The following is a 19,088-nucleotide window of genomic DNA, read 5'->3' as shown; positions in this document are numbered from 1 at the left end:
TTGTCCTCGTGTTGACAACACACTAAGTGATGTTCTGCAAGGTAAATTTTCCACCCGGCATCGCCCGGTATTTCTACAAGATGACCTTCTCATGTCCCATCGATACGCTATGTCAGATGACATTAGGATCGTCGTATTTGACAAATTGTAGATGTCAGCTTGTCGTAAATCAATAACTTCGACACGAAGATATTGACACCAATATGGACACCAGTCACTGCCAGTATTCTGTTCGGCGCAACTTTTATGTTTTAATGGGTATAAATATCATTTATTTTGAAAGTAGGCCTGTACGTATAGTTCCTCAGATTATAGTGTCAGGGTCACAACAATACGAAACCGTACAAGAAAATAAACGGTATACTATACATGTATTTAATAGGTGTATGGTCTACTGATTGTGCAGAGCGAATAGAATAAGGAGTTTCATGGAATTGAACGACAATCAAGACCACTTGTGACAAGCATTATCATTGATGCGTACGAGAAAGGACGAGAAAGGACGAGAAAGATAACAACCAAGTTTGCCGAGTACCAGTGTATGTGATCAAAGTGATACAGGCCGTGCCCGATGTATTAAATTTGCATGAGCGTGGTTAGGGGAGCAAACTTTAGATTTTTGCTTAATCCTTAAATACAGAGTGAACGGTGACACAAGACTCAAAAATTTTACATTGAAAAGTTCCGAAACTTTTTGAGGTAACGCGTACAAATTAAAGGTTTATGCTTGAGTCTTTAATGGTGATTCCTTCATCAATGTCATTCAAACAATAAACAATGAAATACAATGAAATTGTAATGTAGCAGAGGGATCAAAATGAGAAAGGACAATTAGAAATATACTAGGTGCACAATATAGGCATCTTTGCCTCATTCAGAAACTGTGGGCATAATCAATTGTTCTGGCTGAATGTTGCCGATATTCCGTACCATGCCACTGTGTTAATATGCCCATGCAGTATACGAGAAGCAATAACACTAAAAACTGCGTCTATATAGATCCAGCATGGTTTCTCAATGGTCATTCTCCGGTTTTACATAGTAGACAATACAAAACAATAAATATATTAAACTTCAGAAGTGACGTGCAAAATGTGCATATACATGCATGTACCAGTATACGGGTAACTTTATTGTTGTGCGTATGCATGTGGGTGTGGGTGCATTTGTGGAGGGGTCAGGCACCTAAGGTAAGTGGAGAATGTTCTAGACGTGTGGTGAGCGACTGGGTTACATAAATTGGCCTATAGGAGCCAAAAGGCTGATTAAATTTTCTTAATTCCCCTCCCTCCCTTTCTCTTATTCATTTAAAAAAAAAAAAAAATCTATTTAATATTTATGATTATTCATTTATCAATGTATGTATGTATGTATGTATATTGTATTGTATTTTCTTCTTTGTTGTCATGTTGGAAATCTTCATATTGTATCGATGATAATGAATGGAATTGATTGTCAAGATGGTGGGGAGAAGGGTGGTCCGATGCTTGGTCGATCCGCGTGTAAATACATGCTTGTACATAACGGAACGGTGCATTTTATAGGCCTATACTGATCCATCAAAGCTTTCATGCTCAAGAGACGTATGAACAGACTTAAAAATTCAAAGACTATAATCCACATTAAAATGAAAAAAAAAAAAAAAAAAAAAAAGAATCCCCACATTCCACCTCCGGTGGGACTCGAACCCACAATCCCCGGTTTAGGAGACCGATGCCTTATCCATTAGGCCACGGAGGCTGTTGGCGCTTATGGTGGTTAAATTATATATATAGTCTATACAAATTGTATTTAGTCTCATTGTAGCATTTTGTTGATTTATATTACATAGTATTGTAGAAATCAATTGGTGATAATATTTAAAGTTTAAAAAAAATGAAATTTTTAATTATACATGTTCAAAAGGGTTGACATATTATCCATTTGGATCTTATTCAAAAACAAAATATAATTAATACTAGAAAAGCAAAACTAGCTTGTAGCAAAACTACATGTAGGGCTACTTACGCTGGGTACTAGTACGTGTGTGTTACTTGCTGACTGTAATTGTTGCCTATGGGACTAACTAAACGGACTGTCGCTGTATGTGTGTTCAGAGGGCCTCTGCTCTGGGATAAGAAACGAAAGTTAACCCCCTCTCCTGACATCCGGTTTATTCCTAGGGCACAGCCAAGTCATACAAGTAGAAAGCTTATTCTACAGAGATGGGGAGAAGTAGGAGTCGATCGAGGTCACCGAAAAGGAGAGGTAAGTTTGAAATACCCAGCAGTCATGGCAGTGAAACGAAAAAACTGACTCCACTACACTAGACGTAGTAGACCCTATGCCTGCGACCGACCAGCCTCTCGCCTCTCGTATGGGCCGGGCTGCTGGTCGCAGTTAGTCTATGCCTATACTAGCATAACTGCGACAGCCGCTGTGGCGGCTGCGCCGTGCTCCCATTCAGATCTTCATGTTGAACAAACGGGTGCCTTTGCGGCGCTATATTTCCTTAATTTTTCAACAGAAACTACTAGGAATATTTACATGGGTCGATGAAACCTAAATGACTATCATCGGGGCGACTGTTTGATGCATTTCATTGTTTGTGATGCACAAAATGATGTCTTATAAGCAGCTCACCGATGCGATGTTCACAGAATTCACAATCACTTGCACAAGCGCAATAGGGGAGCTATTCGTTACTCCCATAAGCGAAACTGCGGGGAAGCCGCCAGGACCGCGCCTGGCGGCGCGGTCTCCGGGGCTAAGTAAGGGTAGGCCCTAACAGTGACAGTGGTTAGGTCTCGCGCAGGGACTTAATGGTCGCGCATAGCGTAACTGCGTATAGCAAGCAATCAAATTATCTCTAACATTACTATCTTTGCAAGCAATATTATTACGCGTAGGACTAGGCCTAACGTTAAGCGCAAAATTTGCCGATACGCCCATGGAATAAACATACCTGACAACCGCTAAACATGAGAAGGAAGCAGGTAAGAAATTTTGATTTCGAACAAATTTTTCACTGAATTTCCAATTTTTTCGAACAAATTTTTCACTAAATTTCCAATTTTTTACCTTGTTTAAATTTACCTACCTTAGCTGAAAGGAAGGATGTTGTAGCCTAGACATGTCGTCTCGCTTGTCTCGTTCGTATGATAGTAGCCGATAGAATTCGTAATTTGTTCGATCGATCGTTAATATTCTACGAAAGCACGTTACAGCCACAGAGCTGAGTTGAGAGGGGTAGACACTTTCACGCATGAAACTACATAAAGGGCAGCTGCGCGACCTTTACATAGGCCTACCCCGAGAAATTGAGTGCATAAAATTAAGTCCGACATACAAACGGCGACAGCGCGCTACTCCGTCATCGTATCATCAGGAGATTCTGGGGGGTGATTTTTCTGCATTTTCGTGATATTCATTGAGAAATTCAGGTACGATTGTGGAATAATTTCTATTATAAGAGTTCCTTCAATGTTTTCAGGAAAGACAGAAATTCTATGGGAGGTGGAGTCCTTATAGCTGTTAAAAAAGACATACCTTGTTTTGAAAGGAAAGATCTTGGGCAGGACTGCATTGAAGCTGTCTGGTGCCAGGCCCCACTTTCAAAGCAAGCGGATCATACTATTCTGTTTGGATCTTTCTATCGACCACCAAATGAAAAGGCCACAACCATTGAGACCCTAGGAGATGTACTCACTGATATTCAAGAGTAAAAAGTCTACCCATGTAATCTTAGGAGGTGACATTAATATTCCCGGCCTTGACTGGTCTGAAGACCCAGTGGAACCAAAAAACACTCTCCATGAAAAAATCATAAATTTTACGCAAGAGAATCATCTCACCCCGATGGTAAACTTCCCCACCCGTCAGGATGTTAGTGGAGTTAAAAACACGCTCGACCTGCTTTTAACTACCCAACCCTCGCTAATGTCTAATGTTGAATCTTGTCCTGGAATCAGCGACCACTGTATCATCAGTTTCAGTTTCAACAAAGATCAAAGTCGCCCCTATACCACCATGTAAAATTTACTTATGGAAAGATGTCTCAGAGGAAGAGTTTAAGGAGAGTGCCTTTAAGCTCCGATGAAACTACTTCAGCTGTGACCCTGAAAGTAAAAGTGTCGAGGAAAATTGGTCTTGGTTTCGAAACAACCTTTGCAACATTGTTGAAGAGTTAGTCCCCACCAAGTCGGTCAAAGGTTATATGCGCCCACCCTGGTTCACAAGTAAACTTAAACGCCTGTGTAAGAAAACGGAGAAACATTATATTTGTGCATAACGATCAGGAAATCGGAAGGACTTGGAATTTTTCGTAAATCATACTCGGAAGGAGACAGATAGGTCGATAAGACGCGCTCACAGAAATTATGTTGCTTCCATCATGGATTCGGATAATGTAAAATCTTTCTGGCGTTATGTAAAATCTAGGAGAAAGGAAAACACAGGGATACAACCACTCAAAGTAAATGGAAAATTTTTAACAGATGATTAAGATAAAGCAAAAGGTCTCGCAGCCCAATTCGACAGTGTTTTCACAAGGGAAGATGACGAGACAACACCTAAGCCATCAATGAAAGGTGAACCTGTTCCTGAGATGCCACCTATTGTAATCACCGAGGAAGGAGTAAAGAAACTACTTCATAACATCAATGTCAACAAGGCTGTCGGTCCCGATAACATTCCAAACCAGGCCCTCAAGATGGCAGCTGATGAAATAGCGAGCGTTCTACAACATAATTTCCAGCACTCACTCGACACGGGGGATCTACCATTAGATTGGAGGAGAGCAAACATCACACCAATCTAAAAAAAAAGGGCAAACTACTGACCCAGCTAACTATAGACCAGTGTCCCTAACTTGTACCTCCTGTAAGCTGCTTGAACATATCATCGATAGTAACATAATGAGGCATCTGTCAGAACATGATATCCTTCCAGACCACCAACATGCATTTCGCAAAGCGAGATCTTGCGAAACACAACTGATTGTTACCAACCACGACCTGGCTAAAAACTTCGACAATAAATTGACAACGGATTTAGCCATCCTTGATTTTACCAAGGCCTTTGATGTGATGCCCCACCAGCGGCTGCTAATCAAGCTAGATCACTATGGCATACGTTCAAATACAAAAGCCTGGGGTGGTATTCTGAACACCGTTTTATCTCTGTTGTAACTTGTGTTGTAACTTGTGTTGTAAGTCTGTGAGTTACAACACCGCTAAAACAGTTGTAAATCGGTATTCTGAAAATTGTTTTAACGGTGTTGTAAGTCATGATAACCACGCCCATTGCAATAATCATATCCAATAAGAAATATTGTTAGAAGTAGCATCTAAGACATTTCAACCAATAAGATTGCTCCCTTGGGCAACTGCGCCTTGCTTAACTCTGCGCGTTTTAACAAGCGCTCTTTCTCTGGCGTGCGCACAAATAGGACAATGGCATGCGCAGGTAAAGAGAGCCAGAGATAAAGTAAAGTTACAACAGAAGCTTGATCATTATGCCTTCTTACCGGTTTTGACGTATAGTTGGTGCGGTAGGGGATTCGCAAAGCTATCTCAGATTGAGTCTTTTTATTTGAAATTTTGTTTAAAAAATAAGATATCTGGCGTTTATAAGAGGAACCCAAATTTCATGGTTTATGGGGAACTAGACGCTTCTAAATGAAGTTAAGCCCTAGCAATGCCATGTTATTATCATTATTAGTAGTAGTATAATAGAAGTAGAAGTATTAGTATTATTGTTGTTGTCACTATCTCCACAAGATATCTCTTGGAGATCAATATCACGTCAAATTCCATCATGGAGCCTTAGACTTCTAAATACTTTTCTCAGGATTCGCGCCATCCCCAGCAATAAATATTTTTGAAACACCCAAAGGTACTGATAATGAATTCTTATTGGTGAAGATAGTGAAATCATATAAAAAACTGTTTGATATTTTGAAAGATATTTTTGAAATGAATAGTGCTCAAAACAAACTGCCGACGGTGCCGGTAACCTTTCTGTTCATGTGTTTGTGTTTTTATCTACAATTGTATGTGCATAATTACAGTATGCTACGCGTATGTAATTGCAATGTTACTGTTACCAAATTTTGTATTGTGGAATGAGTTTACATTTTGTCAAACTGCTATAAATTTTGCCTTTCTGTACATACATTGCTTTTATTTTTTGTATATCTTTCTTATTTTGAACTCGCATACCACAATATTTAGTTAATGAATTATCTCACTATCGAACATAAGTTAAAGCGAAAGTTACAACGGAGTTAAAACACCTTCCACCCTGTTTTATCTCAGAAGCATAAATTTGCACGAGGCACGACTTACAACAGAAGATAAAACAGTTTTCAGAATACCGTGTAATCTAATGGGTGTTCAGGTTTGCGCCCACTGTTACGCGCGTGCGCATACCCTAAGACAATGGTATGCGCAGGCAAAGAGTGCGCAAGATAAAACACAAGTTACAACAGAAGTTACAACAGAAGTTACAACAGAGATAAAATGGTGTTCAGAATACCGATTTGTTACAATAGACTTACAACAGAGATAAAACAGTCTCAGAATACCACCCCTGGATGTCATCCGTCCTCACAAAAAGATTCCAAGAGTAATTGTGAATGGAAAATCATCCGACTGGTCCCCTGTACTTAGTGGAGCACCCCAGGGCACTGTGCTTGGCCCCCACCTATTTCTGCTTCACATTAACAACATACATGATGGAATTTCCAGTACTGTCAGACTCTTTGCGGATGACTGTCTGGTATACAACACCATAAAGTCCCAAAGAGATGAAGATACTCTTCAAAAAGACCTGAATAAGCTGACAAACTGGGCAGATGTTTGGGGAATGAGATTCAACCCGTCCAAGTGCACCACTACGCGAATCTCCAGGGGGAGAAACAAATCCTACCCGAATTATAACATAATGAGAGTAACAATGGAAGAAACGAAGGAAAGTAAATACCTAGGGGTCTATATCCAGAATGACCTGAGATGGAATACCCAAGTGAATTACGCTAAATCTAAGGCATCCAAAGTACTCAACCTCCTGAGGAGGAACTTCCACCATACCTCACAATCAAGTAAAGAAAAGCTCTACAAGACGCTAGTCCGGCCTCATCTGGATTATGCAACGTCTGCCTGGGACCCTTTCACCTCCAAAAACATCAAAGAGCTTGAACAAGTCCAAAATGCTGCAGCCAGGTTCACCACATCAACCTATGGCAAGGATACAAGTGTCTCATCGCTTAAGGATTCCCTTGGTTGGTCGCCACTACAAGAGAGATGACGGGCAAATAGATTAACCTGCTTCTACAAAATGCTGAATGGGACCCTGGATATTGACCATCCGCATCGCAAATACATAAACCCAAAGACCCACTCAATAACAAGAGGACACGACAGGCAATTCCAGTTGGATCATACAAGAACTGATGTTTACGCAAATTCATTTTTCCCAAGATCTGTAAGGGAATGGAACGACCTCCCTTCTACTGTAGTCTCTGCAAACACAATTGATTGCTTTTAAGCGCAAACTATCTGACCAACTAACCACAAACTCAGTTAACTGAAAGTAATGACCAATCAAAGCCACACCTCCAGTTAAAATTCCCTAGTGGAATGTTCCGGAGGCTACGAATCCAAGATCACAAATTTTCGTGCGCGATATCTAGACCCCTCAACCATATTAAATGGCACTAGGCACTACACTACTTTTAGACCCTAGACAATCCTAGCTAGTCCTTGTAGTAGATTCACAGATATTGTCTGCAGTCAAGAAACCAAGACTCGACTCAGTCTCTTGGCGCGGCTCAGCTCATCACATACAGATCAGTGTAGTGTGGATATTAAGTAGGCTAAATCGTGATATTGGTCCCCTCTTTTTTGCGTGTGCGTCTTCACTATGGTTCCCCTTCACTATGTGCAAAGAAGTGCATGGAGGTTGAAAGCAGTCAGCGGCTATCCATGACGAAATAAATGGCGGTGAATGGAGTGGGGACTATCACGATAATGCCAATAAGTGTGGTAAACATTGTCATTAACCGTGTAAAATTTAGTCATTTAGGTTTTGGTTATCTTGTTTGTGCTATGCATTATATAAGTTGCCTCCACCACGGTACATGCACATTGGCATATGAACATTGTCATTGACATTGTCATGGCTGTCACAAAATGGTTGCTGTGAAGTGTGGGATATTTTCTGTTCACAGCAAGCAGCCACCATCATCAATACATGTAAATTTACTGCGACTATTAACCCCGGGGCACCCCTTGTTCGGGCTGGTCACAGTTAGTACTGCAACCAGCCGCAACATGTAGCGTTGTTTTAGCATGCATGTACATGTAGCACCAACAAACTGAAGCCTGAATCACATACTAGATTCTAGACACTATGACATAGCACGGAGGAAGCAGGAACTTGACTGCCATCCAGCCCCAGGCATCTGCAAAGATCGACATGAATCAAATGATGGGATTCAATATTAAATGAAAGCTAAAACAGAGAATGTTTACAATCTGGCATTAATTTAAGTATTGGTGTAAACTCTGCAGTGTTAATGAGGGCATGGGAATGTTCCATGGGCACAAACATGTTTTAATCTTTCACGTAGAAAAATTCTAACAATGGTTAGGTAGGTCTATCGAGTATGACTAGACTTCTAGACACTGTCTAGTGTGGATCTATAAGTATCTGACAGTTACTGTAAAACATCATGGCATGAAATTTTCACGAATTGGAGTGGACAGCCTTTTTCGTGGCATGAAATTTTTGTGAAATGCCACTGGCGTTCAATGCATACGAATATGATGTTGATAGCCTACATAGTGTAACTGTAGACAAGAACTTTCGCAGGCATTTTTAATTTCGTGAATCTTGGTGCTCACGAAATTAAAATGCACGCGAACATTCCTCGTTTTACAGTACTACTAGAACCTCTCTATTTTTTTTTTCAAGGAATTAAAAATTCATTACGGCATTTAAGGTCTACTAACCGCACCAGCGACCCCAACACGCCAACAGCACCCCGCACCAGGGTAAATTATACATGTAGGTCTACCATCTTACTGCAGTGACTATCGTGATATGCAGAAGTTTGTAAGTTTTAATACATAGTCTTTGTACCTGTAGATATCTGTTTTTCGTGTGTATTGAATATCAGAAGTAGGGCCTACAGTGAAGGTAAATGGAGGAAACATTCTTGCAACTGATCGACAATTTAAATTTCATGAATTTGAATGACATTCTTCTTATTCTCACAGATTATACCAGAAGACGTTCAAGGTCCTTATCAAGAGAACGAGATGTAGAAAAAAGGAGGAGATTCACAGGTAATCATTTTTTCCCCTTTCTCTAGTACTACACTAGTAGTTTTACTACTAGTAAAACTTTTTAGTAGACACATGACATGTGTTCAATGAATTAGAAATTGTCATAGCATGTACACTATGTACAATGACTAGTACATATAGTAGTGTGCATGATTTGCAATTTCTGAGTGCAACTTAGGTATTCTGTCAAGATTACATTGTCATAATGGTGCTTTATTTTTCTGACAGTATTTCCATAGGACTATTCACAAGCAAAATCTTATTCTGTTTTCTGAATGAATTAAGATACAAACAGTTTGTTGCTTTTTTCATAAACGTGATATGTCTGCCATGTAGCACAATCTGGATGCTCAATATGCCCAGGACAAAATACTGCTCAGTACATGTTAGAGGTAGGCAAAGTTACGACCTGCTTCAGATTTGGTTCATTAGCATTTCTGTTGGTATCATACCTTGTGTACAGAGCGTCGTAGGTCACGGTCACGGTCGAGATCACCTTCAAGGAGATACAGGAGATCAAGGTCAGTGACATGTCAAAGTCAATGTCTTTCTGTCCCCCTTTCTGTCTTCCTATCTCCAAGTGCGCATTTGAGCGCTCTAAAGCGAACCAAATCGAACTGAACTAAAGCGATCCATACCATACCATGCCATTTTTTGAGTGTTTGAGCGCTCTGTTGAGAAAGCGTACCTCACGAGTTATTTTTAGAAAAGGTTACGCATTTTGTAGCAAGAATGTCATCCACCTGGCACTTGAACTACTTACAGCTGTCCCGAACAAAGAGAATGATGTTTTAGCATTTTGACATATGCGCATGATACGTGCATGCTTTACAGCACACTTTTGGTACGCTTTTGGAGCACATCGGGAAGTGGTCCACTTTTGGCTCGGTATGGTACGGTACACTTTAGGAGCGTTCGAGTGCTCCTCTGGCGCGGGTGCGGTACGGTACACTTTAGGAGCGTTCGAGTGCTCCTCTGGCGCGGGTACGGTACGGTACGGTACAGTTAGCTTTAGGAGAGCACTCGAACGCACCCCTAGATGCTCCTCAGCTCCCTCTGCTCTTTCTGTGTTTTCATACAGTGACTACTTATGCTGCAAAATATTCTACATCTAACTCATGAATTTCAAGCATCAGAACAAAAATTCATTCTTTGTATTAAACTAACTTTAATTCTAATATTGTATTCTAGCATTACCATCTTATATATAGTTATATGATGTCATGTTTAAAGTGAAATAAATGAATGGCGAATGAAGTAAATGTATTTGATTTTTATACCTCTTGTGAAACAATCAAAAGTTTACAATTTAAACTTTTTTCTATTTATCCAATTTTATGACATTTCAATGGCTGCAAAATCCTCGGGACACTTACTAGCTAAGTTTAAACAAAGGCAAGGGAACATGGAGAGGAGTTTCACCTTACCTCTTTTGTTACCACCCATGCTCTGCTTATGTACAGTGTCAATTGTAGCTCGAGAAGTTGGAACCAAAATGGTCAAGCAAAGCTCTTTGGGTGGCTGGTGCACACCAATGTTATACGTTGCTTCTAGTGTACTTACAGTGTATCAGTTATTCAACATCCACTCACTGGCATCTCCCTTATCCAAGTGCCAGAGTCAAGGACAGCAAAGCATAAACTACATATTAGAATATGGATACTCCTGTCATGAATTCTTTTATCAGCATGTTTCCACTTAAATGCTGGCTTTCTGTCTCCTGTAAAACACAATCTTTTCTCGGCATGAAATTTTTGCAACTTGGAGCCCACAGCCTTTCACACGACATGAAATTTTCACAAGTTGCCTCTAACATGCAATACATATAGTGTAGACAAGAACTTTTACATGCATTTTAATTTCACTAATCTTGGCTCTCTTGAAATTCGCAAAATTAAAATGCACGCGAACATTCCTTGTTTTACAATATGTTATAACTGTGGTGTTTGTTTGTTTTTTCTCATTTCTTTTCCTTGTCTCATGATAATAGGTCAAGATCAAGATCACCAAGAAGGAGAAGGTACTTGTCTCTTTATTGCAGTCCGTGGAATGATCGTATTCCACATTCATTTATGTGGTGAATTCACAACTGTGTATCCATGCATGTGTGGACAATTTGTGTCAAGTTCAGGTGCAGCTTTTGCCTGAGACAATATAATATTGTAAGAGTTGGAATTTTTGCTTGAGTAATTTTTTGCACTCGGCTGAGTAAGACAAATTTTACATACTAGTAACCCAGCATGATGAAAATGTGAAGTAGTGTTACATATAACAAGCCATAAAAAAAAAGAAAAAAAATAGAAAAATGCATGCTTTATATTCAAGCTAGATTTATGTTGAGCGAAATGCGCAAAAATTTCCACCCTGATAAAACGTCCACTTTTACAGTAATATTTGCCGGGCGAATGTATTGGTCATGCATCTTAATGACTGGGTCTCACATTGCTTTATACTAGACTCCAGTCTTTTGTTGTGTCTACACATCTACTGTATACGCCATATATTTAATGAGTCTAAATTGTCGTGAATCGGGACTTCCGATGATTTTGTGAAAATTCGCAAACTAGACTGAATGGAGAAATGTATATGTGTGCGTCACATTCATATAGGGATCAGAGTCATTATTTTTGCGTGTCTTTAATTTCGCGAAAAGGTGATAATTGAGTGATAAATCTTATACTGCCACAGCTCCAGTGCTTGTCTGTGTCACAGTGATTGTCCTTATTGGTTTTGTCTGTTTCTATTCCAAACAGATCCCGAACACCGTCTCCAAGGAGAAGGCGGAGGAGTAAGTCCCCGTAAGTGCAAGAAGGATTAGACGACCTTGCAGTGAAACAAGACCCATTTTTGTTGCTGGCTTGTAGTCATAAACTTATGAACATATACCTACCTCTTTGCATTACCCCTTCGAAATAAGAAGGGTCTACTAGCCATCTTCTGCCATGATATGTAGCTACAGGTGTATGTTTAGTAGAGTACTTGCACTTACTTCTATGTATGACTATCATCCCTGGAGAGTATGAATGGTCTAGCTGTCCTCTGCCGTGATTTTTAGTCATATACTTACAATCTGTATGTGCGTACAGTTTATACTTCTATGCATCACACTGCAATATGAAGGGGGGGGGGGCCATAATGCCCCCCCCCCAACACTTTGCGCGATATCTCTGCAACACGAGAACCCATCCACACAGCGATTCATGACAATTTACCTTAAAGCCTCGCGCAACTTTTAAGACCAAATTTGCGACGTCCAGGTACGTGGTTCCAAAGTTATACAACATTATGTAAGTGCATGTCAGACCCAAAATTGCTCAAAAACGTGATTTTGTGTACAAAACCAATGCAAATTGGGTTTCTATCTCAAATTCATAATTGTATCATTATTTTTACTTTTAGCGATTAAAAACAATCAATTTTATGTTTCTTATGATTGAAATTGTGTCGCCAACGATTCCCATTGAACAAAAAAAAAAAAAGTAAAAAAACAAAGAAATACATAAGAAATTATAACAACAATAAAATACATAAGAAATGAAAATTGATACCAATTTTTTTTTCACCTAACTTTCATCAGAATTCACCAAAAAGTCTTCAAGCAAAAAATTTTGAAGTTTGGGGGCTTTATTTAATGATTTACAGCCAAATACTAATTTTATGCATAAATTAACATAATTAATTCATATAAAATAGAATAGAGCAATTTATTGAAATTTATGTACACAGCCTAATAGATTGCATCACGAGTCACTCGCGTGTCAATTTTCGCAACGAACGCGCGATCCGCGGCCGAGATCGTAAGGGGAGGGGGCCATCATGGCCCCTCCCCCCCCCCCCCCCCCCACGACTGTATGCTCACAAAATAGCCCAGGTACATGTAAGTTAGGATTAAATTCATCAACCAATTCGTAGTTGTGTCATATTGGTGGAGTTCTTTCGTAATAGATAAATTTAAAAGTTTATAAATGCTTGCTGTCATCAGCAGTCAATAACCCAATTTCATGAAAAGAAGCAGTGAATCTCTTGAAATAGCTAGAATAGTGTTTACTCGCATCTCCTTGGCGAGATCCATGAAGGGGCATGTGTTATGATGACACATCTTTGCGAAAACCAGTTAGCTCTGAGAATTGTGATTGTTGACACAGAACCTTCAGTCATTGTCACCTACACAATGAAAACTTCTCTGTGGAGAAGACCTCAAATTCATTGTGACTGACAGCATAATACATGTATGTGCCCTTTACCATTGCAAAAACATTGATCGATACTTGTGGTCAGTACAAATCTGTTATTGCTTGCATTTCTAAGTACATGTACCATTGCTTATTCCTCCTAATGTATGACAAAGAATAACTTGTAAGGTTCTATCTGTTCCCTTTCCTGTGCAGGTCAGAAGAGCAGGCTGGTGGAAGTCACAAGAGAACTGAAAGGGAGGAGAGACCAGAGATAGATGGTAGGCATTGAATATGGTGTTGAATATGGTGCGGTTGGAATTTAGGATGCCTCTTCACCTGTGGAACTTGATCCCTGTATGTGCATGACGATTCTTCAAACAGACCTCTGCTGATGAGTGGTGAATTTCACACCTTAAACACTGGCAGCAAAATTCTGTAATGCAAAAGTATAGGTTATGATAATAATTCGGATGGGTCTCAAAGGGCCCAATCACCCAGGGGCTTGCCTCTTATTGCTGGTTTGACAGGCTAAGTGGGTGTTGCAAGAAAGTTGCAATCAATTGCAACTCCGAATCGTAAATCCTGCAATTGATTGCAAATTTGCAGTCAATTTCAGCTTGCAATTAATTGCAAGCTCCCTTCTTGCAACAAAAACTTGCAATTGATTGCAAGTTGCAATTGATCTATCTACTGTAAAAGCGGATGTTTTTGCACGACTAATTTTTCGCGCTCGGCCGGATAAGAAGAGTTTCGCATGTTTTTAATTCCACGGTATCAAGACATCAACTACAGGAACATATAGCAAGCAAAAATATTCATGTGCTTTTATTTTCGCGCTAGTTTCCGATTGCGCGAAATGCGCGAAAATCTCAACACCGCGAAAATTTCCACTTTTACAGTATTGCAAAGTTTGCAGTAGATATTTGCAATTGCTTGCAACACCCCGTTAGTGTAATAACCCTGTGCTGGCTTCTCTTGCAATCACTTCAGGGAGAGAACCTTTGACATTGGCTTTTGTTACCAAGACACCAGACTGAGATTTGAAAATAACTCAGAAAGAAAGAAGAAGTGTGCCTACATTTAATTCAAATAATGTCTTTTGTGTACAGAAATTGCCCATAAATGGAATATTGTAGCTTTTTAATCTATTCAAACTGATGCATGCTAAAGTTTATCCTAAATAAAATCTTATTGAGAAACCAGCATAGCCTTGATATACTGAGATACCTGTTTGAAGTTCAGGCAGATAAAACATATATCCTGTCCAGTAATATAGAGGTTGGGGAAGTGAAAAGTGTTCACATGTATTCAGTATTCTGTCAAATTTTGCGTTCAGAAAAAAGTGTGAAATATTCATATATTAGCCAGAATCATCTTTAAAACTGAGAGGGGTATGGTTTTTTTTTCAAAGTCCAGCTGAGTGTATGCATGAATCTTGTTTTTAAATTCATTCCCCTGCAGCGAGCAAACTAGAAGACATGACGGAAGATGAGATTGAGATGATGAAGGTGATGGGATTTGCATCGTTTGATACAACGAAGGTGAGTCCAGCACCTATCAACAACCTCTACTTGCAGTACACAGTGTTTTCAGATGGCTCGTACTTAAATGGAATGGTCTTCCAAAATTTCAATAGCAGCACACAATTGGCCAGGTAATATGGTAATATGGTAATATGCCATTACCATATGCTATCACAAATAAGGCTGGAAAAGGACAATTTTAACTAAAGTTTAATTACCATAGACCACTAACTGGAAATTGTACATTTTATGTTAATTCCCTATGTATTTATATCCTTCATATCAAATTCCATTATCATTAGACATTTTATGCAAAGATTCACATGGAAGGCAATAATTTCAGCCAAACTTAGTGACATTTGATGTCTGAACTCTTCACCCATATCATTAAAGTGATCATGAAATTATCATTTGAAATGATCATTCACATGTCTCTATCCCTGCTAGCTTATAAAAACTTTGGACATTCCTTGGGCTCAAAATTTCAGCCAAATTCAGTAACTTTTTTTACTATTGGCTATTTACAATTCTTTCCAAACCTGGTCTCTGCATCAACACATTTTGTAAGAAATCTTGGCTAGAGATCATGAAAATTAAAATGACTATTACCCGTATATCATGTTAGATATGTCACTCGGGATGGATGAAAAGGCATATGGACAACCTAAAATATCTGTATTTCACCTTTCTCAGGTAAAAGCATAACTGGCAAAAAAAAAAAAAAAAATGGAATCAAAAAGATGTTTGTCATCAAATGAAAGAGCTGGGGGTCTGATAAAAATGTATGTGTCAAAATGTATATTTTGTCACTGAGGGTAATCATTATTGCTGTGTTAATTATGTTTCAACAGGGGGAAAGAATGCATGAAGGGAAATATTGTTGCACAAATAGGTGCGATAGAGAGATTTTCATTTGCCGTCAAAATTGTTTACCACCACACCAGGGCCATTCATCTTGCACTATAGACTTTTTCATGACATTGCAATCTCCATTCAATCACTTGTATCAAAGTGTGTGAGGTATATCTGTTCTTTTCCTTGAACATGTGTGACAATGATGATATCAATGATATGCAGGATGGTTGATGACGGTAATATTAAAGCTGCAGTGGATTCCGCTCGTGAATAAGAATGACTGTAGGACCAGTAAGTCAGTGCGTGATACAAGATGTGTATATTTTATAACATAGAACATAAAGTATTCAATTGTATGAATGAATGGGGTATATTAGAAACATAATTTTTTTAAAGGTATTTTGTTAGGCTAGATCTGTTTATCTAGGTTGTTGTTGGGGTTTTTTTTTTCTCTCTCTCTCTCCTTCTCTCTCTCTCTCTCTCTTTATACTCCAGAACAGTGCTGATGGTAGTATTAAGTCTTATGTAGAGTTGTTGTATGTGCACTATCTTAATTTAAAAGTACCTCACAGCAACTGATTACTGTTGTCACACATGCCGGCTTGTACCAGAAGAGGATCTGTTCATACATCAGGGTACTCCTGTGTACCCCTCGAAAGGTGGAACATGGAGGGTTTTTTTTTAATTATTATTTTTTTTTTTTTTTTTTTTTTTTTTTTTTAAACCAAGATCCAAATTTTCACAGTGCAGTGTGACCCCAGCAGTGAAAATCTGCATGTACATCCTTTTAGATTTCACCAGATTCACCTTGCAAGTATAATTCTGTGTCTTTGACAGGGTAAACATGTGCCTGGCTCAAATAATGCCTTTGCTGCAAACATCCAGATGAAGAGAAAGTACAGGTAAGATCACAAGCTTTGCAGGAAATTGTGCATTTCAAACTATCATTTGAAGTATTAATCATTGCAGTTTCATTTGGGTTGACTTTATTCATACCTAACCTGGCTGAAAACAAACACACAAAAGAGTGTTGTGTACCTATCCATAGCAAGATGAAGTACCGGTACACCAACAAACATAAAATGAATACTCTATCAGGTAATGTGTCATTTTAGGCACATCCTTTCACGCAATGTGCATTCATAGGTCATTTTTTGTTTTTTAAATGTGATTGAAGGAGTTAGGAAATATGTCATGAAATTAGTAAAGTATAGCGGTGTTGGACGCTCTGAAAGCCAAACTCGTATTTGAAAGGGTTTGAATGAAGTTTTCTCCGCTAAAAAAAAAAAAAAAAAAAAAAAAAAAAAAAAAATCACCTGTGACATTGAGAACTTACCAAATTGAGTGTGTTTGCCATTGTCATTGACAATAATGTAACATTTGTTCTACATTTTTTGTTACTCTTTGGATGGATGCATCTGCAGGCAGTACATGAACAGAAGGGGAGGATTCAACCGGCCCCTGGACTTCATCGCATGAGGGCAGCTGTATCGCATGAAGTGAAGTCCCTGATTCCATGGCTCTGCTGACCCAAAGAGATGATATCCGGGTGAACATTTGACAGAGGGTACAAAGAGGAAGCTCTTGCCTACATATTTGGAATTTAGTGCTGCTTCCTTTTTTTGAGATGACTGTGAAGGTTAACCTGTTGAAGACGATTCCCAGGTGTACTCAGGCTGGTGTCTGTGGGAATTGCATGTTGTAGAAAAATCAGCCTGTCCTCAGCGGGTTAATGGAGGAAGAGTTTTGCAAATCAATATATTGAACATGTTTCCTGTTTTGTTTCTGTTTTTTTTTAACAACACCAATGGACTGATCTACCACAAAGATCTGTACTCTGCAAATCTGTGGGAGGAAATCGAATGCAGTTGACGAGCACAGCACTGCAAATCCAGCACACTTTTTCCTTTAGCTCCATTGATGGTGGAGAGTTCATTGCATTATACCCGAGAGACGCTGTGAGATGAGCATGCACAGTATTTCAAAGGTCCTTTTCACTTAAAGGGAAGGTAAACCCAAAGAGCAATGTGGATTGAGTGAAAGCAGCAACATTAGTAGAAAACATCAGTGAAAGTTTGAGGAAAATCGGACGAACGATGCAAAAGTCATGAATTTTTAAAGTTTTGGTGTTGGAACCGCTGGATGAGGAGACTACTAGAGGACGTGACGTATGAGTGGACAACAATACAAAGAAAATATAAAGGAAATTCGACAAAAATTCACTCTTCTAGAATTATGAAAGAGCAATGGACCAACCTCTTTCAGAAAGCAGGGGGAATAATTGCTACCCTTAACATATGTCAATATCAAGTTGATGGAATTTGTAATTTTCATGAAAAATTGATTTTTGTAGAATTTTCTTTATATTTTCTTGGTATTGTTGTCCACTCATACGTCATAACCTCTAGTAGTCTCCTCATCCAGCGGTTCCAACACCAAAACTTTAAAAATTCATAACTTTTGCATTGATTGTCCAATTTTCTTCAAACTTTCACTGGTGTGTTTTACTAATGTTGCTGCTTTCACTCAATCCACATTGCTCTTGGGGTTTATCTTCCCTTTAATAAGATACAATGTACATGTATCACACCAGCAGATATGGTCAAGATGAAGGAGTCAAGCATTGTTTCATGCTCTCTCTTTTGGACACTTGGAAAGGGAGTTTATAGGAGGAAGAGAATTGGTGTCTTGAGATGAAGGTCATGAGATAGACAAGTGAATTGAGGCATTCAAAAAAAGTTGTGTCATGTGAACTCATATCTGTTTAATGATGGATAGAAAGAAGTTGTTGACAAAGTTGGGATAATGAAGGTGATTACTAAATTTTCAGTTGATATTTTTTTCTGGTTTTTGTTCATATCTGTAAACACCAAGAGATTGCCATGGACATTGGGTTTCACCTTATTTGATTCTGTGTAAAATGTATGACAATCTATCCTGTGCATTTTTGTGTACAAGTGTTCAATGTGCTAGCATATCTTAAAATTTTTGTAGTCTTGTGATTCCATTCTTCTTCTTTTTTCAGATTTTTTAGCTCCTTTTTTCCCCATCTTTAAAAAGGAAGGTTTTACCTTGCAGTGTTCCCTGAAGATGGAAATAATCTTAATGCTCTTTGAATATACGATGGGGTTATATGGCAGTGCAGGGTATTTGAACTATTAGAAATTGAAACAATTACCCAAACAGTCACTTGAATAGTCAGCAAA

General features: G+C 38.9%; 1 protein-coding gene and 1 non-coding gene across 2 annotated transcripts; one reads left to right on the top strand and one right to left on the bottom strand.

Moving 5' to 3' along the window:
• The first annotated feature begins 510 nt into the window (after positions 1–510).
• LOC140241608 (uncharacterized) lies at positions 511–17,878 on the top strand. The gene is made up of 9 exons (XM_072321343.1): positions 511–2,247; positions 9,261–9,329; positions 9,793–9,850; positions 11,320–11,349; positions 12,083–12,127; positions 13,718–13,782; positions 14,966–15,045; positions 16,720–16,784; positions 17,307–17,878. The coding sequence occupies exons 1-9, from the start codon at positions 2,205–2,207 to the stop codon at positions 17,359–17,361; spliced, it is 510 nt and encodes a 169-aa protein (XP_072177444.1). The 5' UTR covers positions 511–2,204; the 3' UTR covers positions 17,362–17,878.
• On the bottom strand, positions 1,668–1,740 carry Trnar-ccu (transfer RNA arginine (anticodon CCU)). The gene has a single exon. It is a non-coding gene; the product is annotated as a tRNA-Arg (tRNA).
• Positions 17,879–19,088: the final 1,210 nt, after the last annotated feature.

The sequence above is a fragment of the Diadema setosum genome, chromosome 18, assembly GCF_964275005.1.
Source record: "Diadema setosum chromosome 18, eeDiaSeto1, whole genome shotgun sequence".
Lineage (NCBI taxonomy): Eukaryota > Metazoa > Echinodermata > Echinoidea > Diadematoida > Diadematidae > Diadema > Diadema setosum.
Note: the sequence above shows the minus strand (reverse complement) of the source record. Positions and strands in the feature narration are given on the sequence as shown.